General features: G+C 40.5%; 1 protein-coding gene across 14 annotated transcripts in view; it reads left to right on the forward strand.

Moving 5' to 3' along the window:
- Positions 1-23,116, forward strand: part of Eya1 (EYA transcriptional coactivator and phosphatase 1) — a 238,011-nt gene that overhangs the window by 88,527 nt on the left and 126,368 nt on the right. For 6 of the 14 annotated variants that reach the window (XR_010066461.1, XM_039110907.2, XM_039110905.2 and 3 more), the window contains exons 4-5: positions 9,056-9,105; positions 10,593-10,720. Coding sequence is in view for 13 of the 14 variants with exons in the window: in XM_039110907.2 (XP_038966835.1) it covers positions 9,056-9,105; positions 10,593-10,720 (178 nt within the window). In the remaining variant the exon portion in view is untranslated. The other 8 variants (XM_039110911.2, XM_063288309.1, XM_063288308.1 and 5 more) reach the window with 6 other exon arrangements.

The raw sequence follows: 23,116 nt of genomic DNA on the forward strand, positions 1-23,116 counted from the left end.
AAGTCTATATTATTTATGAAAATAAGTTGCCACAGTACAGCTAATAGTTAGTAATTGCCTTCTTAAATTTACTGTTAAAAGCTATTCATATTGAAGTTTGAATAGAAAGCATTTAGCAAATGTTGGTGGACATTTTGCTTGGTGGATTTAATATCATTCTTAAAATAAATAGAGGATGTTTTTCTTGGTTGTGTTTCAACTGAAGGGTACTTGGGAGCAGGACCCTCATTGTAGATTTCATGCCAGTGCGGAAGGCACAGGCCATGGAAGGGACCAGTCCACAGACCAGCAAGCCTTACTGCCTAACTACTCAGTTACCCCCACTCCCCAGGGGTCTCCAAAAAAGCTATCACTCTAGTGCTGTGGTGCGGAGCAAAAGAAAGGCAAATACCAGGAAGCAGGAGGAATTAACTGATATTTTGGTATATTTTCTTTCCCAGTATACTTCCAACAGTTTAAATTGTGAGACATTTTAATCCTGTGAGAGGAAGGATGCCAATCACTTCGCTTTGGGAGAAAAGGTGTCTGTCTTTAAAGTGCTAATTAAATTATGAAACTCACTGACTTTCCTCCTGAGAAACAGTCCTCTCTAAAGAGTTTTATGAGCAGAGATATTAGGGGAAAAGCCTTCCCAGGGTGGTGTGGGTGCTTAGTCCATCGGGGTAAGCAGGAATAGGAGGAGAAGACATCTTGTACTGGAAACATCACAGCCCTTCAATCCCTTACCATTCCTGGAATGGACGGAGAGTCTCTTACTATGCCTTGGGCCTGATTTTCTCAGCATTTCTTATCATTGTAGTTGATGTAGTTAATTAGCTCTTTGCTCCCGTAGGTGGAGAAAATGTTCCCTTGTATTGTTGCAAGGTCTTTCTTGCATTTGACCTTGTCTAAGGACATTTGTCGATTTTTGTGAGCACATCTTTATTTAAAATTCTGTCCTAATCTAAAGGTACTGGAAAGTTTTATGAAAATGACAGATGCCTGCTGTCTAAGTGGGAGCTTATCCAGCCCAGAGCTGCCCTGGCCGATCAAACCTGCTTGGCAGCAGAGTGTCATAGGAAGATCTTTGCATCTCTCTTAGGGAGTCAAACATCCCATTCAGACTGAACTTGCCAGCAAACTTTCCTCAGCCTTTTGTAAGCTCTAGGGCTGATTTAGGAAACAGTTTGGTTCTTTGTGGTATGTGATCAAGTTATATAATTATAGTTGATGAAAATTCCATAATATTACCTTTTGGTTATTTACCATAGAATATCGTATTTTAGATTCAAGCTGCATAAGGAATAATTACCATATATTTGGAGTATGGAGCTAGTAACCGGACAAAATTTATAGATAAACATGTGATTCTTTTGAATACATTTTAGTTTTGCTTAAGAAAAAGGAAACTATTTAAGAGTGGTAAATGTGCACTGGCTATTTCTTCTAACCAGTGACTAAGCTGTGTGTTACATAATTATGAGGTATGAGCTATATTATATCCATTAGTGGTCACATTAAATTCATCATATCTTTCCTAATTTATTCATAATTACATGAGTCATTTCTTTGAAGGCATTTTGTTTGGTTATTTAAATAAGAATTATTGAATTTTATTACAAAAGTGCATGTAATATGATAAATGTGACTGTAACACAGGCAAGTAACTTGTATGTAGGGTTGACATGCTATTTCTGCCGCTTCGACTTCACATGGTCTGCACATTCTGGATTCTCCAATATAATCTTTTATGGATTGGATGAATAGCATTTTAGCAAAACATGCCTAAAATAATTTAACCCATGGGAAGCATGAATGCAGTAGCCGAATGTAAAGTTTAATCCAGAGGTTAAATTTTATGTCTTGGGGAACTTAGTACCAAATCTAAGTGCAAAAGAAGTTACTGTCTGGGTGCTGCAATAAAAATAGAACTAATGTAGCATAGACTTTACCTGGCTACAATAGTAACAGGCTGTCTTTTTCTGCACAGGGACTTTGGTATGTTGACTAACTGACACTTCTGGTCTGAGAGAGTGCTGTAGGTGGTAACTTAACTCTATTTCTGCTGCATAGATGATCCAATAGCAATCAACCGTTTTCTGACCTGGCTTCCCAAATATGATAGAATCACGGCCCATAATTCCTTGCTGGTACTACACAAGATGAATTCTAGGTGAGTCTGCAGTTTAAGCAGTCTCTTAGGTTTGACAAAGCGTTCCTTTACAAGGAATTTAGACTGGCATCCTCTGGAGGGGAGAAGAGAGAAGGCCTGTATGGAATTTTGGTCCTTAGAACCATTTAGTTGGGTTTCGTTTGTATCATCTGCCTGGTTCTTTCATTTCCTAGTTAGCAGAGCCAAGGTAAGACACACCTATCTCCTTTATTAGCTGATGGGAGTTACTGTGATTTTTAAAAAAAGGCTCATACCAAGGTGAGAAATTAAAAGAAGGGAGACATTTTTTTAAATAAAAAGAGCACATAGAATAGAAATATTGGCAATGACAAAAATTTCTTTTTAAAATGAGTATACAGACTTTATTTCAGAGAGAGTGTTAGTTTGCGTCTGCATTTAAAATGTGGTACAGGACGGACAAGATATTAGTCCATACAAGGAGATGCATTCTTTCAAGATTCCGAATCATCACAGTGGCTAAGCCCCTGACTTGGATCACCGCCTAACTCACAGATTCTGAATTGATTAAGGATATGAGTTTTTCAAAGGATAAGTCGCAAAGCAAGTCCCAGACTAAACGAATCTCTTCTCGAGACCCATTTAAAAATGTTAATGGTGAAATATTATCTGGGTCCTAGCCAAAGAACTGAAGCCTTTGGCCTTCTAGCAACCCTTGCAGAATCCTCAGCCAGGCTTTCATTGTTAAGCTGCTAATAGCTAACACGTTTGCCCATTTTCCTTCAACTTCATAGAAACGGCTTTTTTTATCTTCTCCAGACCTGTAAATAGGTAGGTACTTTAGGAAAATTTGTGGAAAGTATCCGTTCTCCTAACTTTCAGGTCCTCGGGAAAAAAAAAAAGTATTGAAAAAGTGTAAAAGATAACGTGCAACTACTCCCCAAAGATCTTAATTGGGAGCTACTGGCGCGGGAGGATGTGTGTGTGTTGACAGAGGTTCCCACAAGTTCTTCCCCCACAGCTGTTTATTCAGATATCATGGGGCGCGTCATTTACATAATAAATTTTTTTTTAAAGCAGCGAGGTTGAGTCAGACCATGCTCTGCTCCTCTCAATTGTTGCATTTAAACCAATAAGGTTAGGACAAGAGACTAGCTGTGGTTTGCGTTGCAAAAACAAAACAAAACAAAAAGCCCCGAGGCTTCGTGGGCAGACCTACAAGGCTGCGCAAACAAATCGGGGGGGATGAGATTGTGCCCTTTCTTTGTCTAGGCGTCTCAGATGCTATCTGCCGCTGCCGTTCGCCGGGGCGCAAAGCCGTTCCCAAACAGACCGCGGCGAGCTGATGGCTCCGAGCTTGCGGCGAGGTAGCGAGTGTGCAGGGCCACTTCCGACTGGAAGCCTTCCTGTGGCGGTGCGCGGTGGCGGGGTCCTTCCTGGGGAAGGCGATCGCGCTCAGTCGCTCCGCAGCCCGAGACTGCAGCAGCGCCCGGGCGCTGTCCCCGGGAGCCGGGCAATCCCCGGCCTCCGCGCTCCGCTGCCAGACGCGCCACAGCGCCTCTGAGAGCTCCCGGGTCTCCGCGTTCCTGCCCAGCAGCCAAACTATGTCAGGAATGGAGGTCTGCTAACACAGAAAACTCCAAGGAGCACACTAAACCGGTGGGAGCAGCAGATGTGAGCTCTGTAAGTACAAGCTGGTGTTTGAAAAACTGTAATGACCAAGAACAACTGTCGGGTGGACAAAGTCCGAGATAGCCGGAGCGCTTTATTAGTGCTTTGGTGTGTTTTCAAAGAAAAAAAGCACTGCGGCTTGGGGAAAACGATAACACTTTGTTCCTAGGACTTTAGTAGCCACGGGGTTCCGTGGTAAAAGTGTAATCTTTACCCTCCAAATGATCGGAGCCATTAGGATCATTAAAGGATCATTGCAAATTAACTACTTTTGTTATGATCTTGATAAATAAGTAGAACACTGGGTAATATTCTCGGACCGGGGCGGGGGATGGTTATTTCATGTCTTTTCGAAATTGCTGCACTAGCTCCGGAATACTATTGAGTGGTATTGAGCAGGGTTCTATCCGTACATGGATGTATAGGTACGAAAGGTATACTTAGTGGTGTGTATTACACAGATGACTTTTTCTACGGCTAGGGTGATAAATGAGAAAAGGTTTCCGACAGGAAACAAAGCAGATGAACAACGAACTAAACACCGTGTTTCAAGAAGGATGCCTTTTTGTTCCAAAGCAAATTTACCAAAAGCTATATTAAGCGGGCTCATCTTCAGTATGCGATACAATAAGTCTTTCGCCCCTTAGTGCATTTCTCTCTGGCCTTTTATGGGATTTGAGTGCACATGGGAGCTAAACTCCACAGTTTGAAACTTTTGAATATTCGTGTAAAGCACTGACCTTCAAAATCAGTATTTGAATCGCTAGCAACCCATAGGCTTACACTTCTTGGGAGGAGTTTTGAAGACATTTAAGCATAACATTTGTAAGAATTCAATAAATTCTGAACTGTCACTGAGTTTAGACGAGCATTTTTAAGTTTCATTTCATAAGATGGCCAGGGTTATAGAAACTTGTTAGGTGGGAATCATGGAGTGTAGCTGTATAGGTTTGAAGTTAGCTTTCTAATGTCTTTCAGAGAAGGCTTTATTTTATGCTTGTGAGAGTCTTTCCCCTTTCTGTTTAGAGTTTAGGGACATGCACACAGGAATAGTCATGCCTTCATGTGATCAAACATTCGATATTTGACTTTCTCGATGCTTGAGTTCTCCTAAGGCCCAAAGTGTTTAGTAAGTAAGCAAGCAGCCGTGGATTTTCAGCCTTTGAAAACTCTTTGTGGTGACAGACATAGAAGTCTAATTGAGCCACCGTTCAGTTCAGCATTTAAGTGCCAAATGAAGTCAGCTGCTCTCTGAGTTTCACAGGCATGATAAATGATTTTTGAGAAAGAAAATTTCCACTGGAGTGTGAAAACGTATTTCCTAAGGATACAATGGGAAGAAAAGAGGTCCTTGCAGCGGGAACAAAAATCTCTTTTATCAGATAACCAAAACTATTTCAGTCAACATTGTCAATAAATGTTGATTTTGAAAACAGTCCTTTCCTTTTTAAAGCTGAAGACAAGAATGGCGTATTCTAAACACTTGTTTATTTTTGGTTTCAGAAGGCTTATGTTTTCTTGGTTTCTTTAAAGGAGATAATGTAAGAAACGATATAGAACATTACATTAAGATATTATCACTAGCATTTGAGCATTCAGTTTATGGAAGCTTTGATGAGAAAATGCAATGTTAACATGTGACAAACATTTACCTCTCCTTAGAAGTTCTTCCCCACTTTAGGGTGAGGCTGTATTTTTAAGGCTTGAGGTTTATATTACAACACAGAGACCTGGAAATTCGGACAGAGGAGAAATGTGGCAAGACTGGAATCTGCAGAAGAAGTAGCCTTGTGGGGAAGGCATTCTTTGCCCCTATAAAATACATTGATTCGAAAATGACCCTCGTCTTTCCAGTTAGGGAGCACACAGGTTGATCTGTGTCGAACAGAAAAACCAGCTTGTCTGCCAGCTCTACTTAGATGTATGGTCACTACTTTCACGTTGAAAATTTATTTTCGGTTTGAAAAAAGTATTAAATTATAGCAATTTTATAAAAATTGCTTCTAGCAAGCAAAAAAAGTCCACAGAAAGCCCCTAATTTTAGCTCCGTCCCCCTGTTTTATTTGTTCTGTGCTGCTGAGCGTTAGAAGCCCTTTCCATTTGCAGTTTACTTCTCACAGGACATTATTAACTTTTGGCTTCATACATGATCTTCTGTCAGATGCTTTTGATTGGTGATTTAGCAAAGTATAATAAACAGGGCAAAAGTCATGAATTTTGCTCTGTATCCTGAGCTCTGTGGTAGGGAAAGTGTGATAAAATGTGTACCTTAAGTCTTGTTTGATGATCTCTCAAAGCACGTTTGCCTTCTGGAAATAATTTCTGGGGTTGAAGAGCATGGTATTAGCAGATTTAATGTGGCTATTCAATGGATTGACGAAGTACAATGTGAGGTTTAACAAAATGAGGGAGACAAATTGAACATCAACAAAAGTTACATCTGTGAAGAATTATAAATTTAATTAGAAAAAAGGCAAACTTAAAAGACCTCATTAACTAATCAGAACTCCTAGTTACCAGTGTAGGAGTCTTGATTTAAATTCTCAGGAGCTCTGCTCTCTTCTTTCTCTCTTCACATGTCTGGCAGCATGCTACAACTGTGGATCCCACTGGAAGGGTTTTTAAAAAGCATTAAGGTGAATGGCTTTGCTGTGCTAGGAAATGGTTGTTCATTTAAATGGGTGTTCATAATAAAATGTGTATTAATTTTGCATTCCTGAGAGTATTGGAATTAAAAATAGCAGATGAGAAGATAACAGAAATTATATTAACTTTTACAAATAAAACAAGAAAATGTACTGGGTGCCTAGCGGAACTTTTTTAGAAACCACAGAGTCCCTTAATTTTGAATGAAAATATCCTTCATTAATTATTTTTTGAAACCCACCTCGGTTTTAGAGTTTTAAATAATAATAATAATAATATAATATAATATAATAATAATAATAATAATAATAATAATAATAATAATAATAATAGCAACAGTAAAGCTTCTATAGACATTTTGCAAACACAGGAGGAAATGTCCAGCCATCAGAAGGGTTTCCTTTTAGATACGCCATCAGAAGAGTAAGGACGTCTCCCTACCACACTGTAACCTTGCACTGCACATAAAGAACTAAAAGCATGTGAAGTGTAGCATTTTGTAAACTGTAACTAATTTCACTCACATCTGTGTCTAATTGTTGTCTGCATTCGCATTCTTGAGAGTAGATTTATTTTTCCTGGACCACGATGTGGGTTCAGCTGACCAGCCTAAGTGAGGATTAGTTGTTTTAAAGTTATTTTGATTAAAGAGTCATTTTTAAATACAGTAACACACAACACATGGTTTAAATAATCCTTGAGACACAAAAGAATATATCTGAAGTACACTTAATGAGAGGAAGATCATGGGCACGGACTTTTCAGAAACTGCTCTCTGAAAATACAGTAGACGCTAGGCTGCCAGAAGAGAAATTCCTTCTTATGCAGCTTTTTGTTCTCAACAACAATATTCGTTAGAATAGTCTCATTTGTAGGACCTTGGTTTTGTTTTTTTTAATTACCAAATTCCATGTTTTGCCAAGCTGAGAAACGGTAGGTTTTAAACTTAGAATATGAATACATTGAAACTTTAAAAGTTTACAATGAAATAAAAGTTCTATTTCAAGATTAGGTGTTCTGGCTGATTTTACAATGGGGATGTATTTTAGCATTGAGTAGTGTGTGTACTTTAGCATACTTTTATGTGATTAAGCCAGGAGAGTTCTTAAAATGAAGTCCCTTCTCACCTATAATTTATTCCAGGTGTATAAAAGTAGGAGAATTTTATCCTTGAGATATATTGCTGAAGTTTATAAAAAAAAATCTTGCATGAGAACATTAATTTTAAGAAGACAGAAAACTTATCAAATAATGGCCATCTGCAGTCATTAAAGTTAGCACTCAGTAACTTCAGTTACTCAAACGTCTTAAAGAATTGGTTTTGTCCTGCATGAAAAAAAAAAAAAAAAGCATACCTCGAAGTTCTGAGTAACGTTATCCCAAGACGCTAGAGCGTAAAGATGCTTTATTCTTGCTAGAAAGGTCGTGTTTCTTAATTTCATAAATCACAATTAAAAACTAGCAGGACTCAACAGAAGATGTTTAGGTGGATAACTTTAATGTCATTTGAGACGCTTCAGTTCTCATCTTGGTTCTGCAGCCTTAATTGATGTCAGTTCAGGTTGAATGAAAATGAACATCAAAGATTTGGAGTTCTGCGCCATTTCAGAAGTTAGGCAGTGTTCCTTCCTGCCTGCCCAAGCATAGGTGGGAGCTTTTGAGCAGGGAGCAGCCTGCCTCACCTGAACCTCATTACCTGCTGGCCCTTCACAACTGCCTCTGAAGAGCAATGGCTAGGACCACTTTGAATTAGTGCCTCTGTGCAAAAAAGTCCCTCAATTCAAATTTATCTGGAAACAAACTAAACATGCAGGCTGGTGAATTGAGAACTCAAATATGCATTCTCCTTCAGTCTAAAAGATAGGGCGCGCGCGCGCGCGCGCGCGCGCGCACATACACACACACACACACACACACACACACACACACACTTTCATGTTGTCCAGCATAGCTGAATAAAAATACTGATTGGCTTTTACCTTGGCATAGTTCAACAAGTACATTGCTGAACGCTGGGGCTTTGCGTATGAAAGCCTGCCTTTGCCTTGTTTGGTGACCACAGCATTGACCGAAGCTGTTTCATTCGATGTTCAATGACAAATAGGTAACTGGGAGAAAACCATCCTGCTACGGATAAGAAGTAGTGAGGCGCTAAGGGGTTGGGCCGGGGCTCTGGTTCAGCTGGCTAGAGCAGAAGATGAAAGGTCGGAGGATGCTGGGGATTATTGCCCCAACTACTGCTGCTCTTAAACATACTCATTTGTTAATAGCTTTTCCCCCCTTCCCTAACACCTTTTCCAAGCTGCTGGGGCGAGATTGCTTTGCGTGTTGACTGGGGGAGGGGTAATCCCGTTTGCAGCTGTCATAGGCCAGTGATGAATCACGAGCCCGTCATTTGACTGCCTTCTCCTCTTGACAAGGGGAGGGGAGGAGGAGAGACCTGCAGGAAGAAACAGCAGTTGAGCCCTCCACTTAAAGATACTATGCCTTTCCTGGCCGCAGTATCCTCCCTTTTCTCTTTTGGTTAAAAGTGAGCATTGTAGGGCACAGCCATGGGCTCAATGTAATTAAGAGCTGACACTGAAGCATAGTTAACGACCACCTCTAATTTTCTACCCCTGGCCACAGGTGCAAACATCTCACACCAGTTCCGATGTTGCTCTTTCCTCGAGTTGCAGGTAAGGATTTCTTTCGTTGATATTCAACATTTTTTTGTAGCTTAACTTTCTGTGACCTGGATCTATTTTTGTCTAGTATTCCTTAATTATTTCTATTAATAGCAACAGGCTGGGTTAGGAACGACTTAACAATTTGTGTGTGTGTGTGTGTGTGTGTGTGTGTGTGTGTGTGTGTATGAGTGCACTTGTTAAAAAATAATTACGTATGTGGGAAAGGCATAAAAGTCTTGATTTGAGTCAGTTGCTGTCTGCTAAGAAAACTGAACGTAGAATGATACTTAGGAATCACTGGATGATTTGAAATTATTTTGTGCTTGAATTCAGACACTTTGAAGGAGTAAAATGGCTCATGTAAAGCTATTTTACAACTGATATCCAACAGTCACTTCCAGTGTAGCCTCTAGATTAAAATGACCCAGGTGAGGCGAGGAGAAAAGAATGTGAACATTTTATGTGTAACACTAACCCCTGCACCCCAGATTATTACTCTTTGGAAAAAGTATAATTTTAGGATGTGGGAAATGGACATTAGACTGTCAGAAAATGGAGTCGTACCTAAGCATCTAATTAGTGACCTTAGAGAGTTTCACTGTTCGTGCAAGAGTGGTACACATGAGTTCTGAAATCGTCAGTGTGACTCCTTGCTGTTGTGCTCCTCCAGCTGAAGTAGCTGGCAACCGTAGGAGCATCTGGGAGGCATTGACCTGTTTTAACTATGGTGAAAATGCAAAATTATAGCATTGCATAGAATTGCCATTTTTTCCCCCAAGTGACAGCTGAGGTACTCAGAGTGCTAATGGTCCCACGACCGGCTGAGCTGCTGGCCTTATCCATTTTCAATTGGCTACGGTGTATGTAATCCACAAAGCAAACAAGTGAGCCGACATCATAGTGCTTTAATGCTGCATTTGTTTCAAGGAAACAGGAACAATTAAGTAGTAAGCCAGAGTAAACACATACACCAGGACAATCTCATTCCCTGTCACTGGGCAGGAGGTTTCAAGTGTTTTATTTGGTTTGGAGACCCATTAAATAACAACTGGGTGTTAAGTTATAAAGGGAGTACCCAGTGCTAATTTATTAGATGAAACAAATTGTACATGAATAGTGATTTATTTCTATTCCATGTGTTTCTGTATTTGCTTTTTCTTTTAGTAGATTAATGCTCTGGGGTTTTGTTTTACTATAAATATGACTCCATGTTTTCTCTAAATATTAAAATCGATGCCATTGTCTGACATTAGCTTATGACTTATGGGGGGCAAGATTTTAAAAACTGCCCATGAAACTTTGGCTACACAGGATGGGAGACACACGGGAAGAAAGGGCTAGAGGCGGATGCAAGGAGAACCATTACCAGTGTGAGAAAATAGATACAATGGGGCTTTTGTGTGCGGTGTTTCAAAGGAGGTGTCAAGTCGTTAGCACATTAAGTAGTAGTGTTATGATCTGGTGCGTCTGTCAAACGGAAAGCTTCTTGTCTTTAGGTCTATGGAAATGCAGGATCTAACCAGCCCGCACAGCCGACTCAGTGGTAGTAGCGAATCCCCCAGTGGCCCCAAACTCGATAGCTCTCATATAAATAGTACTTCCATGACTCCGAATGGCACCGAAGGTGAGTGTCCATCTGTCTGTCCGTCTGTCTCTTGTTGCTCTGCCCTTATCTCTTCTTCAGTGTCTGCTCTCTGACTGCCTGTGAGCCCTGCCCTCAGATCCAGCAGACTGTCCCTTCCCATATAAGTAATTTTGACTTAATCCATATATGTATTGAAATATATACATGTGTTTACACATAGTACTTTTAAATTTGAATATGTTTCTTGTTGATCTGCATATCCCCATAGTGGTATTATTTTTACATCATTTTGCTATATGGCTACTGAAAATTTGGAATAATTTCATTTTATTTTCTGTTTTGTTAGCAAATACAACCACATTTTTAAAAATGTGAACACTGAACTGGATTTCTTCTTAAATTAGAGAAACAGTTTTTATGTCTAGTATGCCTGTGGCTTTGGCCACTGCAGTATAAACAAGAAAAAGCTAAAACTTAATATCTATGAAGCACACGAGCCTGTTTGGCAAGCCTGTATAACAGGTATCCACTTTCTTGGAGATAGAGTAGACTACTTTAAACATAGGGTTATAACTATTTTAATATGATTAGTACACATGCTCATGTAAATTGTATGTAAATGGCCACATCTACTTTAATCCATACATATTGCATTCAAAATATAGAAGGTTTATATGTACACACTACTGCCTGTTATACACAGCCACTTAGGTGCGATGTATATTTTTATAGCTCAGACGTATGGGGGGATATGCTGCCCACGGTGTGGCGTATACTTTTATAGCTCAGAGGTGTGGAGGACAAGCTGCCCATGGTGTTACATTATTTCAGCTGGAGCCCGAGGAAAGTCTTCACGGATACTGGTGCTCACGTATTTGTTATTAAGCCTCAGGATAGTAATGGCTTCGCTAAGTAAGCTTTATTAGAAGCTTAATGGGTCATCTGTGGTAGGAATCCATTTGTAGACAAACCCTTACAGATCAGTTCCCCAGTCGACATGATCTTTTACCTCGGGTTCTTAAAAAACCATAAGCATAACTAACTTATATATCATTTTGTAAATTATGTGAATATTATCATTTGGGTGCAGTACTTGAGTATGTATGGAGGAAAGTCTTTTAAAATGTGAAAAGCTAAGAAATTCACATCAAATAAAGCATAGAACTCATTTATTTTGGAGTTTTCGGTTATGCCTCAGTTTTTATGCCAACAGTAATTACTTTTATCTACAACTGTTCTGTGGTTCTCTTTACCATTAAGTATGTTATGTTTATGGAGAATGGCTGTAGTGAAAGGAGACGCTTCGTGCTGTGTTAGCAAGTCAGGCAGTCTCTGGAGAAAGCACCTTCCTCTTCATCTCAATCGTCATAGGAACTTTACACAGAAACAATTGTGATGGATAAGTAGCAGATAGAGAATTGGTACGGTAAAAGCAGGCACTTGGTCCTGTTTCGTCTCTTGCTTGAATCTGTCTTTAGATTTCAGAGCCTGAGAACACAGACAAGCCCACTGTGGGGTCTGCCTCAGATGGGCTCCGTGAATCAAGGGTGCTGTGCAGCCAGAGAGAGGCCACAAGGACAAACCTATCGCAATCACGTTAGAAATACAGACAGCCACTTAAACAAGGAGGACTGGGCCTGCCTAACAAGGAGGACTAAGCCTCCTTTGATTCATGAGATTTACTAGTTTATACGGGGAGAAGGAATTAAAAATAATGACTGTATATGATATAGGGGAAGAGGATCTAGACGCTCACATCTTCTCAATGCGTTACTGACAAGCTGGCTTCTGTTTAAGCAGAGTCCATGTGTCTGTGAGGTATTGCCCTTGATGGTCTGTGGGAATGAGATGTGGTTTGACTTTAAAGAAAATACAGAGCACATACATATCTCTGAATATTTAGGTTTCATACCTTGATACCCCATCCGTATTCATTAATATATTATATTTTATAATATTTTTACATAATTTAAATTAGTTTAGAATAATTAAATATTCTAGATAATTTTTATGATTGTTTTTGAAACATTCAGTTTGTGAGATAGTTAGAAATAAGCTCTCCTTGCCTCTCTGCCTTCTGTCATTCATTCATTCATTCATTCATGTATTCATTCATTCATTTATACAGTCATTCATTTTTCTTCTTTGTTTTTATTGAGACACAGTTTCACTATGTAGCTCTGGCTGTCCTGTTCACTCTGTAGAACAGGCTGGCCTTGGACTCAAAGATCTCCATCTGCCTGTTTGCCTCCCGAGTGCTGGAATTAAAGGTACACTTCGCCACCCCTGGTCCTTAGAAGTAATTTCTTACACTAAGACAAAGCAAACAAAAACAACAAAGTTAGCTGTAAAAACTCTGATGATGAGCTCTAGGCCAGCACTGGGAAACTGGGGTCAGGAGGCTCAATCAGGTTCAAAGCCAGCTTTAACATTGCAAGTGAGTTTGAGACCAGTCTGGACTGCAGGGTATCCTGTCTCAATGAATTAAAAACACCAAAAACTCTTGACTATGTCAGGTCTTGGAAATGAACTTTCAAGGTCCAGTTTCAAAGGAGTGCATAACAAGTCACCGAACCTCTGTTTTCAGGTTTTCTGTGCTTACAGATGGTGGGATGCTGTAGGGTCAGAAGCAAAGATAGAGGGTCTCACTCTAAATCATTCAGAGCACTAGAGGAATATTGTTGTCAGTTTACTGGGAAACTTAGAGCATTTTCTTAGCATACGGCTTAAGATTAGGGACGTGAATTTTACTTATGATCTGCTACATGACTTTAGTTCCAGACATATCCCAGTGTTCTAGATTATTGAGTTTGTGAATCAATTTATCATGCCCCTGTTCTGTCCCATCATATTCCTATTCCACTCCTCTCAGCCAGCACCATAGGAATTGTGCTTAAAATTAGTAAGTTTATTAATGCCTGGCAAGCCTCCCTGGGACAGAGTCATTATAGATTTTCCTTCTCCTTCTTTGGGATATGATTTAGTTTGAAATCTGAAGTGTTTATCGGTGAATTAGAGGATCAGGAAAGAAGGAAAGAAAGTCATTACAGCTAGCCACTAAGGAGCTGGAGAGATGGCTCAGTGGTTAGGAGCACTGCCTATTCTTCCAAGGGACCATGGTTCAACACCTAACGCCCACCTAGCAGTTCGCAATTGTCTGTAACTCACACCAATACACATAAAAATAAATAAATTATTAAAAAACACATTAATAATTAAAATAACACCATCATGTCATAGTAAATACTTCAGTTCTCTGTATACATACATATATACATACACATACACTACGCCTCAACATCCCCCAATACACCACATACACCCCATACACACCACATCCACATGTCTCTCTCTCTCTCTCTCTCTCACACACACACACACACATACACACATACACCCCATACACCCCAACACACCACCACACCCCTCCCACACACATATATATATACACACAACACACACACACACACACACGCACACACCAGGAGGTATTTAAATGACTTCTTAGAAGCTCAATTTAAAATAGTCCCAGTTCAATTGAAATTAATTTAATGACCAGCAGAATTCTGTGTCGTTTACAGTTGGCTTTGGCTGAGTGTACTCAGGTTGTCTTCTCTAACTCAGAGCCGGTTTCTAAATTTCCTGACACCACTCGTCCATATCATGAGGCTAAGAAAACAGAAAATCTCATCTATGAATAACCATAGCTTCATCCTAAGAACAAACAAGAAGGAGGTAGAATGGAGAAGTTTCTTCTGAAGTCTGCTGCCAAATTATTCTAGGACTCAGTAGGTTCCATACTCATAGGCTAGTGCCTGTTTTCATGGTTCACATCAAGGATAAGGATAGAAACACCCAAGCTCCAGGCTTGAGAGCTGAGCTTTTCTGTTTTCCAAGCACCGTGTTCTTGAGTCATAATTGATTGTTTGGGGTTGGAAGCTTTAACTCCTTGCATTTTTTTAAGGCCAGCATCTCTGATTCTCGTTGCCACTCACAGTGTGAGGTGTTACCCAGCTTCTAAACCTTTGTTATGTAGAACGCAAGTGGTAGGCCTCAGAGAATGCTTGCTTGATTGACGGGGAAAGCACTATTGAAAGAGACAGGTTTCCAAGGCAGTTGATGAATATTTCAGTTACTGTTGACCAGGTTAGTGCTGGAGACACTAGGGAGTGGATAAAAGCACAACCTAGGATCTGAACCTTCTCCCCTAGTCTTCTGAATGTCTTCTACGGTACAATGGGAAAGACATTTCTTCTCAGAGACATTCAAATATCACCTCCCTTTGCCCATAGCAAATACTCAGTTCTCAGTATGCACGCACACACACATCATGACAGATACTTAAGTGCAACAGCCTAAATGAAAATAGTCCCAACTCAATGGAATTTAGTTAAACTATCAGCAAACCCTCCACATAGTTTACAGTTGGCTTTGACTAAATTCACATGACTTGTCTCTTGTTATTTTGAGAGCATTATTTTAAAGAAATAAGCTTTCGGATAAAGCTAGCTGAGTAGCAAAGTGTCCAGTGTGAAAGAAAGAGGCTTTCTGGTGTGGGTGGGTGCTCATGCTTTCAGTATGCACAGCCTTGTGCTGATGGATATTCATGGTGTGAGAAGTCAACAAACTACTTTCCTTGTGAAGGACTCAGTGCCACAGCGGTAAAGGGATTTTATTTACACGCCTAGTTAGAGCCTTGTTTGCAAAGCAGTTTTTTTTTTTAAGCACCTTTATTTTGTTTTTTCTGATTGTCTTAAGTTCACAGGAGTTTCAGATTGATGAGTTCTATACTGCCAATTTGAGTGTTTATTTTTGGTTGTATGGGGGTTGGGAAAAGGCAAAGAAAGAGGGGGAGGGAGCTTGAGCAAAGCTCAGACCTGAATTCACAGTTTTTAAATGATGTACAAGCCAATGTAACTGGAATTCTCTACCATTCGTTGCAGGAATTCCTCCAGTAATTCAAATAGTAATTTTGAATTGGTGTATCAGATTTCCAAGATTGTGGTCTTGAATTAGGTGGCCAAATTGCCTGCATTTAAAAATTTTTTTCAACTGTGTTTTGCATATTTTAGGGTGGTAGGTTGATACAATTATCCACATCTATGTTACCCAAATCTATTTTAAAGCAATTTTGTAATTTCTACAAAGCTGAGAACACTAGCAAATTATCTGAATGCATTTTCTCCCCTACATATTTCAGTGAAATATAGTTCCGGCTGACGAGAGTGTCTTCACTCAGTCTTGTTTACTGGAAGTCTGTCAGCCTAGGGAATGTGTACAGTTGGGGTCTGAGGCTGCTTCTTACTAGCAATATTTGCGTATCTGTGGTTGAATATTCTGATGTCAATAGAAACATGTTAATCTAATATTACTCCTGTTTATGTTCTACACATAATTCAGTTTCTGGGAGATTAAGGAATGCTATGAGGAAAGGCATTCCTAAATAAAATTTTTAGGCGTTTGTTGATGGCCACAAAATTGGCTTCTTAGAAATTACTCAAAAGCAAAACCTATGAAGGAATAAAATTATTAGTCAGAATTTAATATTTGCTCTGTTTCATATACCTGGCAATAATTCTCACATGTCTGTTAATGGTGACAACAGCTGTTTAGGAGGAATTTGTTGGTCATTTGGTTCTTGCACTGACTGACCAACACATTTTGTTTTATTAAATCTTCAGAATGTTCCTAGAACTGGCCAGGAGGAAGGTTAAGAGGGTGGGTTTGAACTCCATTTGCATAGGGCACCAGCTGGAGGAACTGGGGCAGATGAGCTACCATGTGACTCCATTTCTCCTCAGTACAATGAGGAGAGCTACAGATCCCACTTTAGGCTTGCCGTGAGCATGTAATGCAAACCTCGTGGCATATTTGGAACTTGGTGAGCAGGAGCTTACTGTATCTATTAATATTAACTGCTGGGCCATGTGTAAATAATAGTCACTTCTATGGTATGATTCCTGTTTTACAAAGAAAGCTGTAAAAAGTTAAATGCCAAGTTTTGAGGCACATAACTTGTAATGGGTACCACTGGAATCTGCACTCGTGTCGCAAGAGCTGTGGGCAGAAGCCAAAGCCCAGGTTTTTGGAATGTGTGCTCTTCCTCATCTTTGAATGTCTCTCTCAGTACCTACGTCCTAAGTGTCTGAGCAGCTGCCCATGCTAGGGCCCTCAACATGGAGAATACCATGGAGCAGGGCACAGCAGACTGCATACAGGCTGAGGGCAGTGACTTGGATAGGACGTGGATTTTACAACATGGTGACTGCCTAGGATAGTTTTGCCTTCGATCTTGGGTAGGAGATTTCTTCTGTGTCCACACATGCCCCACATATTGCTTCAATTGCTTGACTTTGGGGAAGTTGTCTCTAACTAGTTTTCAAAGCTTTTGACTTAATTATAATTCTGTCAGCCAGCCCCTGCTCGCTTTAAGCCTCTTTGAGATGAAAAGGAGGAGAATCCTCTCTGCTTTTCATTACAATAGCCATCATTCTATGCACATTTGTGAAATTCAAACAACATTTTTGCTACTGCTCAGAGTAAATACCTTCTACTTCTACTTCGGGAAATATTTTTCAGTGAGTAGTGATGTGGATGGTCCCATTTCTTTTGGCTTTGAGAATCAGCCATGGATGGCTAGAAACTATGCGTGGTTAGAAGAGAGAAAATGGTTTAGTCGAGAGGGTTAAATGGGCAGCATATGTGGACAAGTTGGGGGGACTCTGTTTTCACCCATCACCTGTTATTAAACCATTCCTATTGTAGTAATTGTAGTAAACCCAGGGTTCTGATGGTTGTTGCCGCAAGTTGTCCCAGGGTTTCCAGGCACAGATTCAGATTGTGTTCAGTTCTCTAGTTGCTCACAGCGAAAGAGAGCTATGTGACATCTCCACCCTCGTTCTTCTGTATAAGCAAAGGTGTATTTGCCCCAAAACATCTTGCCTTCTGGGAGAAAACTCCGGTTCCTTCAAGGAAGTTGTGAACTTTTAGGCAAGTCCATGCTTGTTTTAGTTGATTCCTGATTTCTTACACTGTCCCAGGATGGTGGTGAGCAGCACAGAGGGGTAAAGGCTACCTCTCCTGTAATTCTATTCAGCGGTTGGCAGGTACCGGTTTACAAAGAGAGAAGCAGAGTTAGGAAAAGCTAACCAAGGATTCATGTGCAAAGTTAGTAGGACCTCAAATGCTTACAAATGAACATTTATTATGATTATGCTTGTGGCAAGTTGCTGGCTTTGTAGGTTTCTTTCTTTCTTTATCTCTCCCTTTCTCTTCCTTCTTCCTTGATTCCTTTCTTGCTTGCTTGCTTTTAGCTTTATTTTATGCCTTCACTATCTATTACACACACACACACACACACACACACACACACACACACACACACACCAACTGAGTGAGCTCAGCTAACATTCCACAGAGGAGGGATGTTTTTGTATTCTCCATAATAAACATTAGGGACATTTTTCCCCTATAGAATAAAGCAAAATCTGAGTTGTTTACCAATATTATCATTGTGTTTATCAGTAATAAGTGAGATTTTGAAAGGAAAAATTATTAATTGAATCAACTGAGTTCTTAACACTGCATGGCTATTATGACATCCTCTACATATTTAGTCATTTCATCCTCCAAATAACTTTTAAGACAAGGTTTTATGCAGCTGGTGTTAAAGCAGCCGAGTGACTGATGTGTTCTCAAACAGCACACAGACTGTGTTAGAGAGGAGATGCGTAAGCACGCTGGGATTGCCTCAAACCGTCCCTTCTTGTTCTCTGAAACATGAGATTCATATAGCATTGCTCCTGTCCCTAGTGACAAACTTCATGCCTACTGAGCTTCTTTACCTGCCTGAAGATTTTTATATCACCTTATCTAATATTATGGCCAAGATGAAAGGTTTAGAGTATCCACATATACTGTTGCTTTGCTAGTGGAGCCCGGACCTCCTTGAAAGCACGATTGACTTGTCCGCTGTCGTGGCATCCTACATCTGGCAGCTTTGGAATAGGTATTTGAGAATGAATGCCCTTGCTACTAAGTAAATCATGAAAATAATGCATTACGGGAGCAAGGCTCCCATTCATATTACTTATACCCCATTAAGTATTCAGGGACCTATTTAAAGCTTCATTTTCAACTCATTGGAAAGTACTCATCTTCATGGAACAGCTCACAAAGACATCATAAGTTGGTCCATCCAGTGAACAGTCGCAGTGAATAGCATCGCCAGCCTTTGATTTGAGAAGCAGCAGCCAATCTGCTGTTGACCATAATAACTTACTGTTTGACAAGCAGAATTATTGGACTTTGAATTTTAGGCATGATATAAAGTCACGCTCACACAGTATGATTAAATTGAGTGGTAAAATGTTATGTAAGGTTGTTGTTAGTAAACATGGGCTTGCCATAGTTAAAATATGGCAAAAGTAATTGGAGGCAAACATTTTAAGGTAGGGAACAATTGAAAGAGTAATAATGCATTCACATGAAGTGTAAAGAGTGTGTTTTGTGTCTGTCTCTTTGTGTGTATGTGCATGTGTGTGTGTGTGTGTGTGTGTGTGTGTGTGTGTGTGTGTGTTAAGCAGACTGCACAGAGTATAGAGAAATGAGGCCAAAATGTAAGCCTGACCAGGTGATTCGGGCTCTGCATACCAAGCTCAAAACTTTGTCTGGTAAACAGAAATGTTGTGACTGGGTTTGTGTTTTAACAAATACATTGATGTAGTGTGGGCAGTGAGAAAGGATGGGTAATTTACCTGAAGTCATGCTCTTACTTATGTATTTTATCTCAGCACCAATTTCACATTGGCCTTGAGATTGGGGTGGGACAAGAGTCATACTAGAAAATGAAGAAAAATGGCGTCCTGATTTGAGAGTGCCTCTTTTACAGGCAGACTGCTTGGGACTCAGAGTCAGTTCAGCTGCTTATGTTCCATGTAACAAAGGTTGGTCTTAAGAGGCAACAGAGTGGGCCGGAGGGGCCCTGAGGGCAGTCAGTCTCCAGCAAACTAGTGCAGTAGGCCTGGCCTTTGATTCAGACCTGTGCAATCAAGATGATAATGGTACCTACAGAGTGCCCCAGTCAGCAGACTGAAAGTACTTCTGTTCTTTGGATAACCTTGTTACTTTTAAGCCCCTGCTATGCAGTGGGGATTACCCATTTACTCTTGAAGGATAGACTAATTAAGAGAATGATTACTGGCTTCTGCTACATGCTCAAAGCATTAGTAGCTACTATAATAATGATGAATGTCATCTTTTAAAGAAGCGTGTCTTTTGGAACTGGTACAGCAGTGTCTCCATAGGAGGGATGCGTGTCTGTTCCTACTCTCGACTTTTGGTATCACTGAACAGCTTTTGCTGATACTCAAAGTACCTGATACGCTTAATAGTTCTCACTCAGTTAATACTGAGTGTGAGAAAGGGGACTATCTAGGTGCTCCTGGGGCTTAGTATAGTTCTCACTCAGTTAATACTGAGTGTGAGAAAGGGGACTATCTAGGTGCTCCTGGGGCTTAGTATAGTTCTCACTCAGTTAATACTGAGTGTGAGAAAGGGGACTATCTAGGTGCTCCTGGGGCTTAGTATAGTTCTCACTCAGTTAATACTAAGTGTGAGAAAGGGGACTATCTAGGTGCTCCTGGGGCTTAGTATAGTTCTCACTCAGTTAATACTGAGTGTGAGAAAGGGGACTATCTGGGTGCTCCTGGGGCTTAGTAAAAGACAGGAAAGAAGGACTAATCATTTGGTGGCTTGATTGCATTTGGGGCAAATAAACTATGCTTCCATATTGATATGATTGAGGTTCTGAGTCTGAGCCAGGTCATCTGCTTCCAATCTTCAAACACTGGTTGATTTTACCATCTGCTAATTTGCAACATACACTGATACACTTCTCCCCAGTGCCCTGGTGTTCTCAGACTAGCCTTTTCAGTGCCACCTTCACATTATCTCTACCTACATAGAGGAGCAGTCCAGGATAAGAAAAGTCTACTTGAGAAACATTAAACTCTTCAGCAGGTTTATAAAAGGGAAATTAACTACAACAGTGAGAAACCAGCCGTGTGACATCTCCAGCTCCTACTGAATATCTTTAGGCTGCAATGTTCACATCTTTGAAAGGATGCAAGTACAATGCATGCCCTTGAAGCTTGCCATGGGGAAGTAAAGGAGCTACTGCTCGCTCATAAAGTGCTTAGTATATACTGGCCACACAGAGGTGCTTAGCACATAACAACTTTGTAATGAATTATTACGCCTCCATTTTAAAAGCTACACAAGGCAGTGCTTATGTCAGAAATGGAGACTGCTGTATTACTAAATTCTTAGCCTGGGGCTTTTTCTTCTTTACCACTGTGTTATGTTTCCCTTATAGCAAGCTAACATTTAGCTCGCACTTTGGTTTCTAAAGGCTGGTGTCTGTTGGAAATCATTGAAGGACACATTTAAAACCTGTACCTTTCCATCTGGATAGTTTTACTGAAAAGAAGAAAGAGCCATAAACAAACATGGATGCTAATGATGTGAATGATGAAATGTTTAGAAGAAATCTTTGACATATGCAACTTATTTGAGGATAGATGAAAAACAAGATTATTTCTTCTTCCTCCTCCTCCTCCTCCTCCTCTTCTTCTTCTTCTTCCTCCTCTTCTTCTTCTTCTTTTTCTTCTTCTTCTTCTTCTTCTTCTTCTTCTTCTTCTTCTTCTTCTTCTTCTTCTTCTTCTTCTTCTTCTTCTTCTTCTTCTTCTTCTTCTTCTTCTTCTTCTTCTTCTTCTCAGACATAGGACAGCTTAGCAGCCTCCTAGCTTGGTCACCAGAGCACAGCAGTAAAATATTAAGTAATGACTCCAAGTGGTAGGTTATGGTGATTCACCTGGTGGTCCACCCAGCCTTTCTACACTCTGGCAAACTTCTTCAGACCATATTGGGGACAGAAGGAGAGAACAAAGTTTTTACTGTGCACAGAGCCTTGTGAAGGAACTCAGCAGTTCAACTAAGAATTTCAGCTGACCTTGACTTAAGGAGCTCATGGATTCATTGAGGGAGATACAAATTCTGACTTTTGGCAAAAAAATGGAAGGACAATGATATTCCAAAATGGCGTGTGGGGACTAAGCCCTTCAGCCCATGATGTGGAGCAGGAGAGTACACGGTGAAGGTGAGAACATCGTTTTGGATATAGAGCCAACTTTGTGTGTTTGTTGATCACATTAGCAAGTCACATGCATAGCCTTTTCACTTGTGAATGTCTGCTACCTCTGTTCAAATGCAAAGCTTCTGTCCTTAGTTTCACAGCAGGTTTTGTGACCACACACTTTCTCCATCACCAGATTAGAAAGAAGCTATCCTTGAGTTCTGAAATATTTTGGTGTCATAAAAAGGGCTTCTTTCTCAGGAAGGTTAGGAGCCACTGGTGCAAACAAAAGTGCTCTCAGAGTTCAGAAGAAAGAGCTCTTCAGCTTGCTAGGTGCTGGCCAAACTTCAAGGCCGAGGTGGAATCTGAGCCTACTTAGGAAATGGGTAGAATTTGAATAGGTGGGGAAGAACTGGAATGCATGCTAATGAGGAGCGCCAGGAACAAAGGTAGGATAGTTTTAGGGACTGTGAGGAGAAAGATTGAGCTGAAGAAGGAACTGATAGGAGATAGGGTTGGGGGGTCTACTGGAGCCAGCTCTTGGAGGACCCCGAGTATCATCAGGCTGAGGAATTTGAACTTCCAGTGAATATTTTGAGAAAGGGACCGATACTAGGAAAGTGTTTTGGGTAGTAGTTAGCTGGCATCACATCCGGGGAATGTTTGGATCGAGCACTGTGAGCTCCATATAGTCTCAGTCCGTCCAGGTTTAATGTGTGGGGTACCTGAGCCAGTGGAACAAGAATGCTAACTGTGAAAAAACTATTTAGCATTGTGAAGGACCTTTCAAGGGGGCCTGCATTTACTATTTACTTATTTTTTTTACAAGACGGCCACCAACCAGCTCAGCCTCTTCACACACCACTGTCCTTGCTCTGTTTCTGTGACTTAACGTTTTGTACCATTTCCTCTCGACTGTGTGTGTTGGTTACCGTTTCATTACTGTGCCTAAATGCCAAACACAAGTAGCTGAATCTTCCAGCTAAGGTAGAAGATTGCATTTTGGCTTTTAGTTTCAAAGGTTTCATTTTGTGATCAGCTGGCCACATGTACCTGAGCCTGAGGTAAAAGAGAGCATCATTGTTGAAGGGCATGCATTCCCCAGCATAGTTATCCAGATCACCGTGGTCCAGAGGCAGAGAAACAGGGCCAGGTGACAAGGACTGTCTTTCCAGAGCAGACCCCTAGTTTCCTTCTTGAGCCATCTAGGCCCCATTTCCCACCTTCTACCTCTTCCCAGTAATGCTGCAATATTGTAAGACTACCAATGGACTGACTAATGCCTTGATTGTCAGAGACCT

Source organism: Rattus norvegicus, chromosome 5 (assembly GCF_036323735.1).
Source record: "Rattus norvegicus strain BN/NHsdMcwi chromosome 5, GRCr8, whole genome shotgun sequence".
Classification (NCBI taxonomy): Eukaryota; Metazoa; Chordata; class Mammalia; order Rodentia; family Muridae; genus Rattus; species Rattus norvegicus.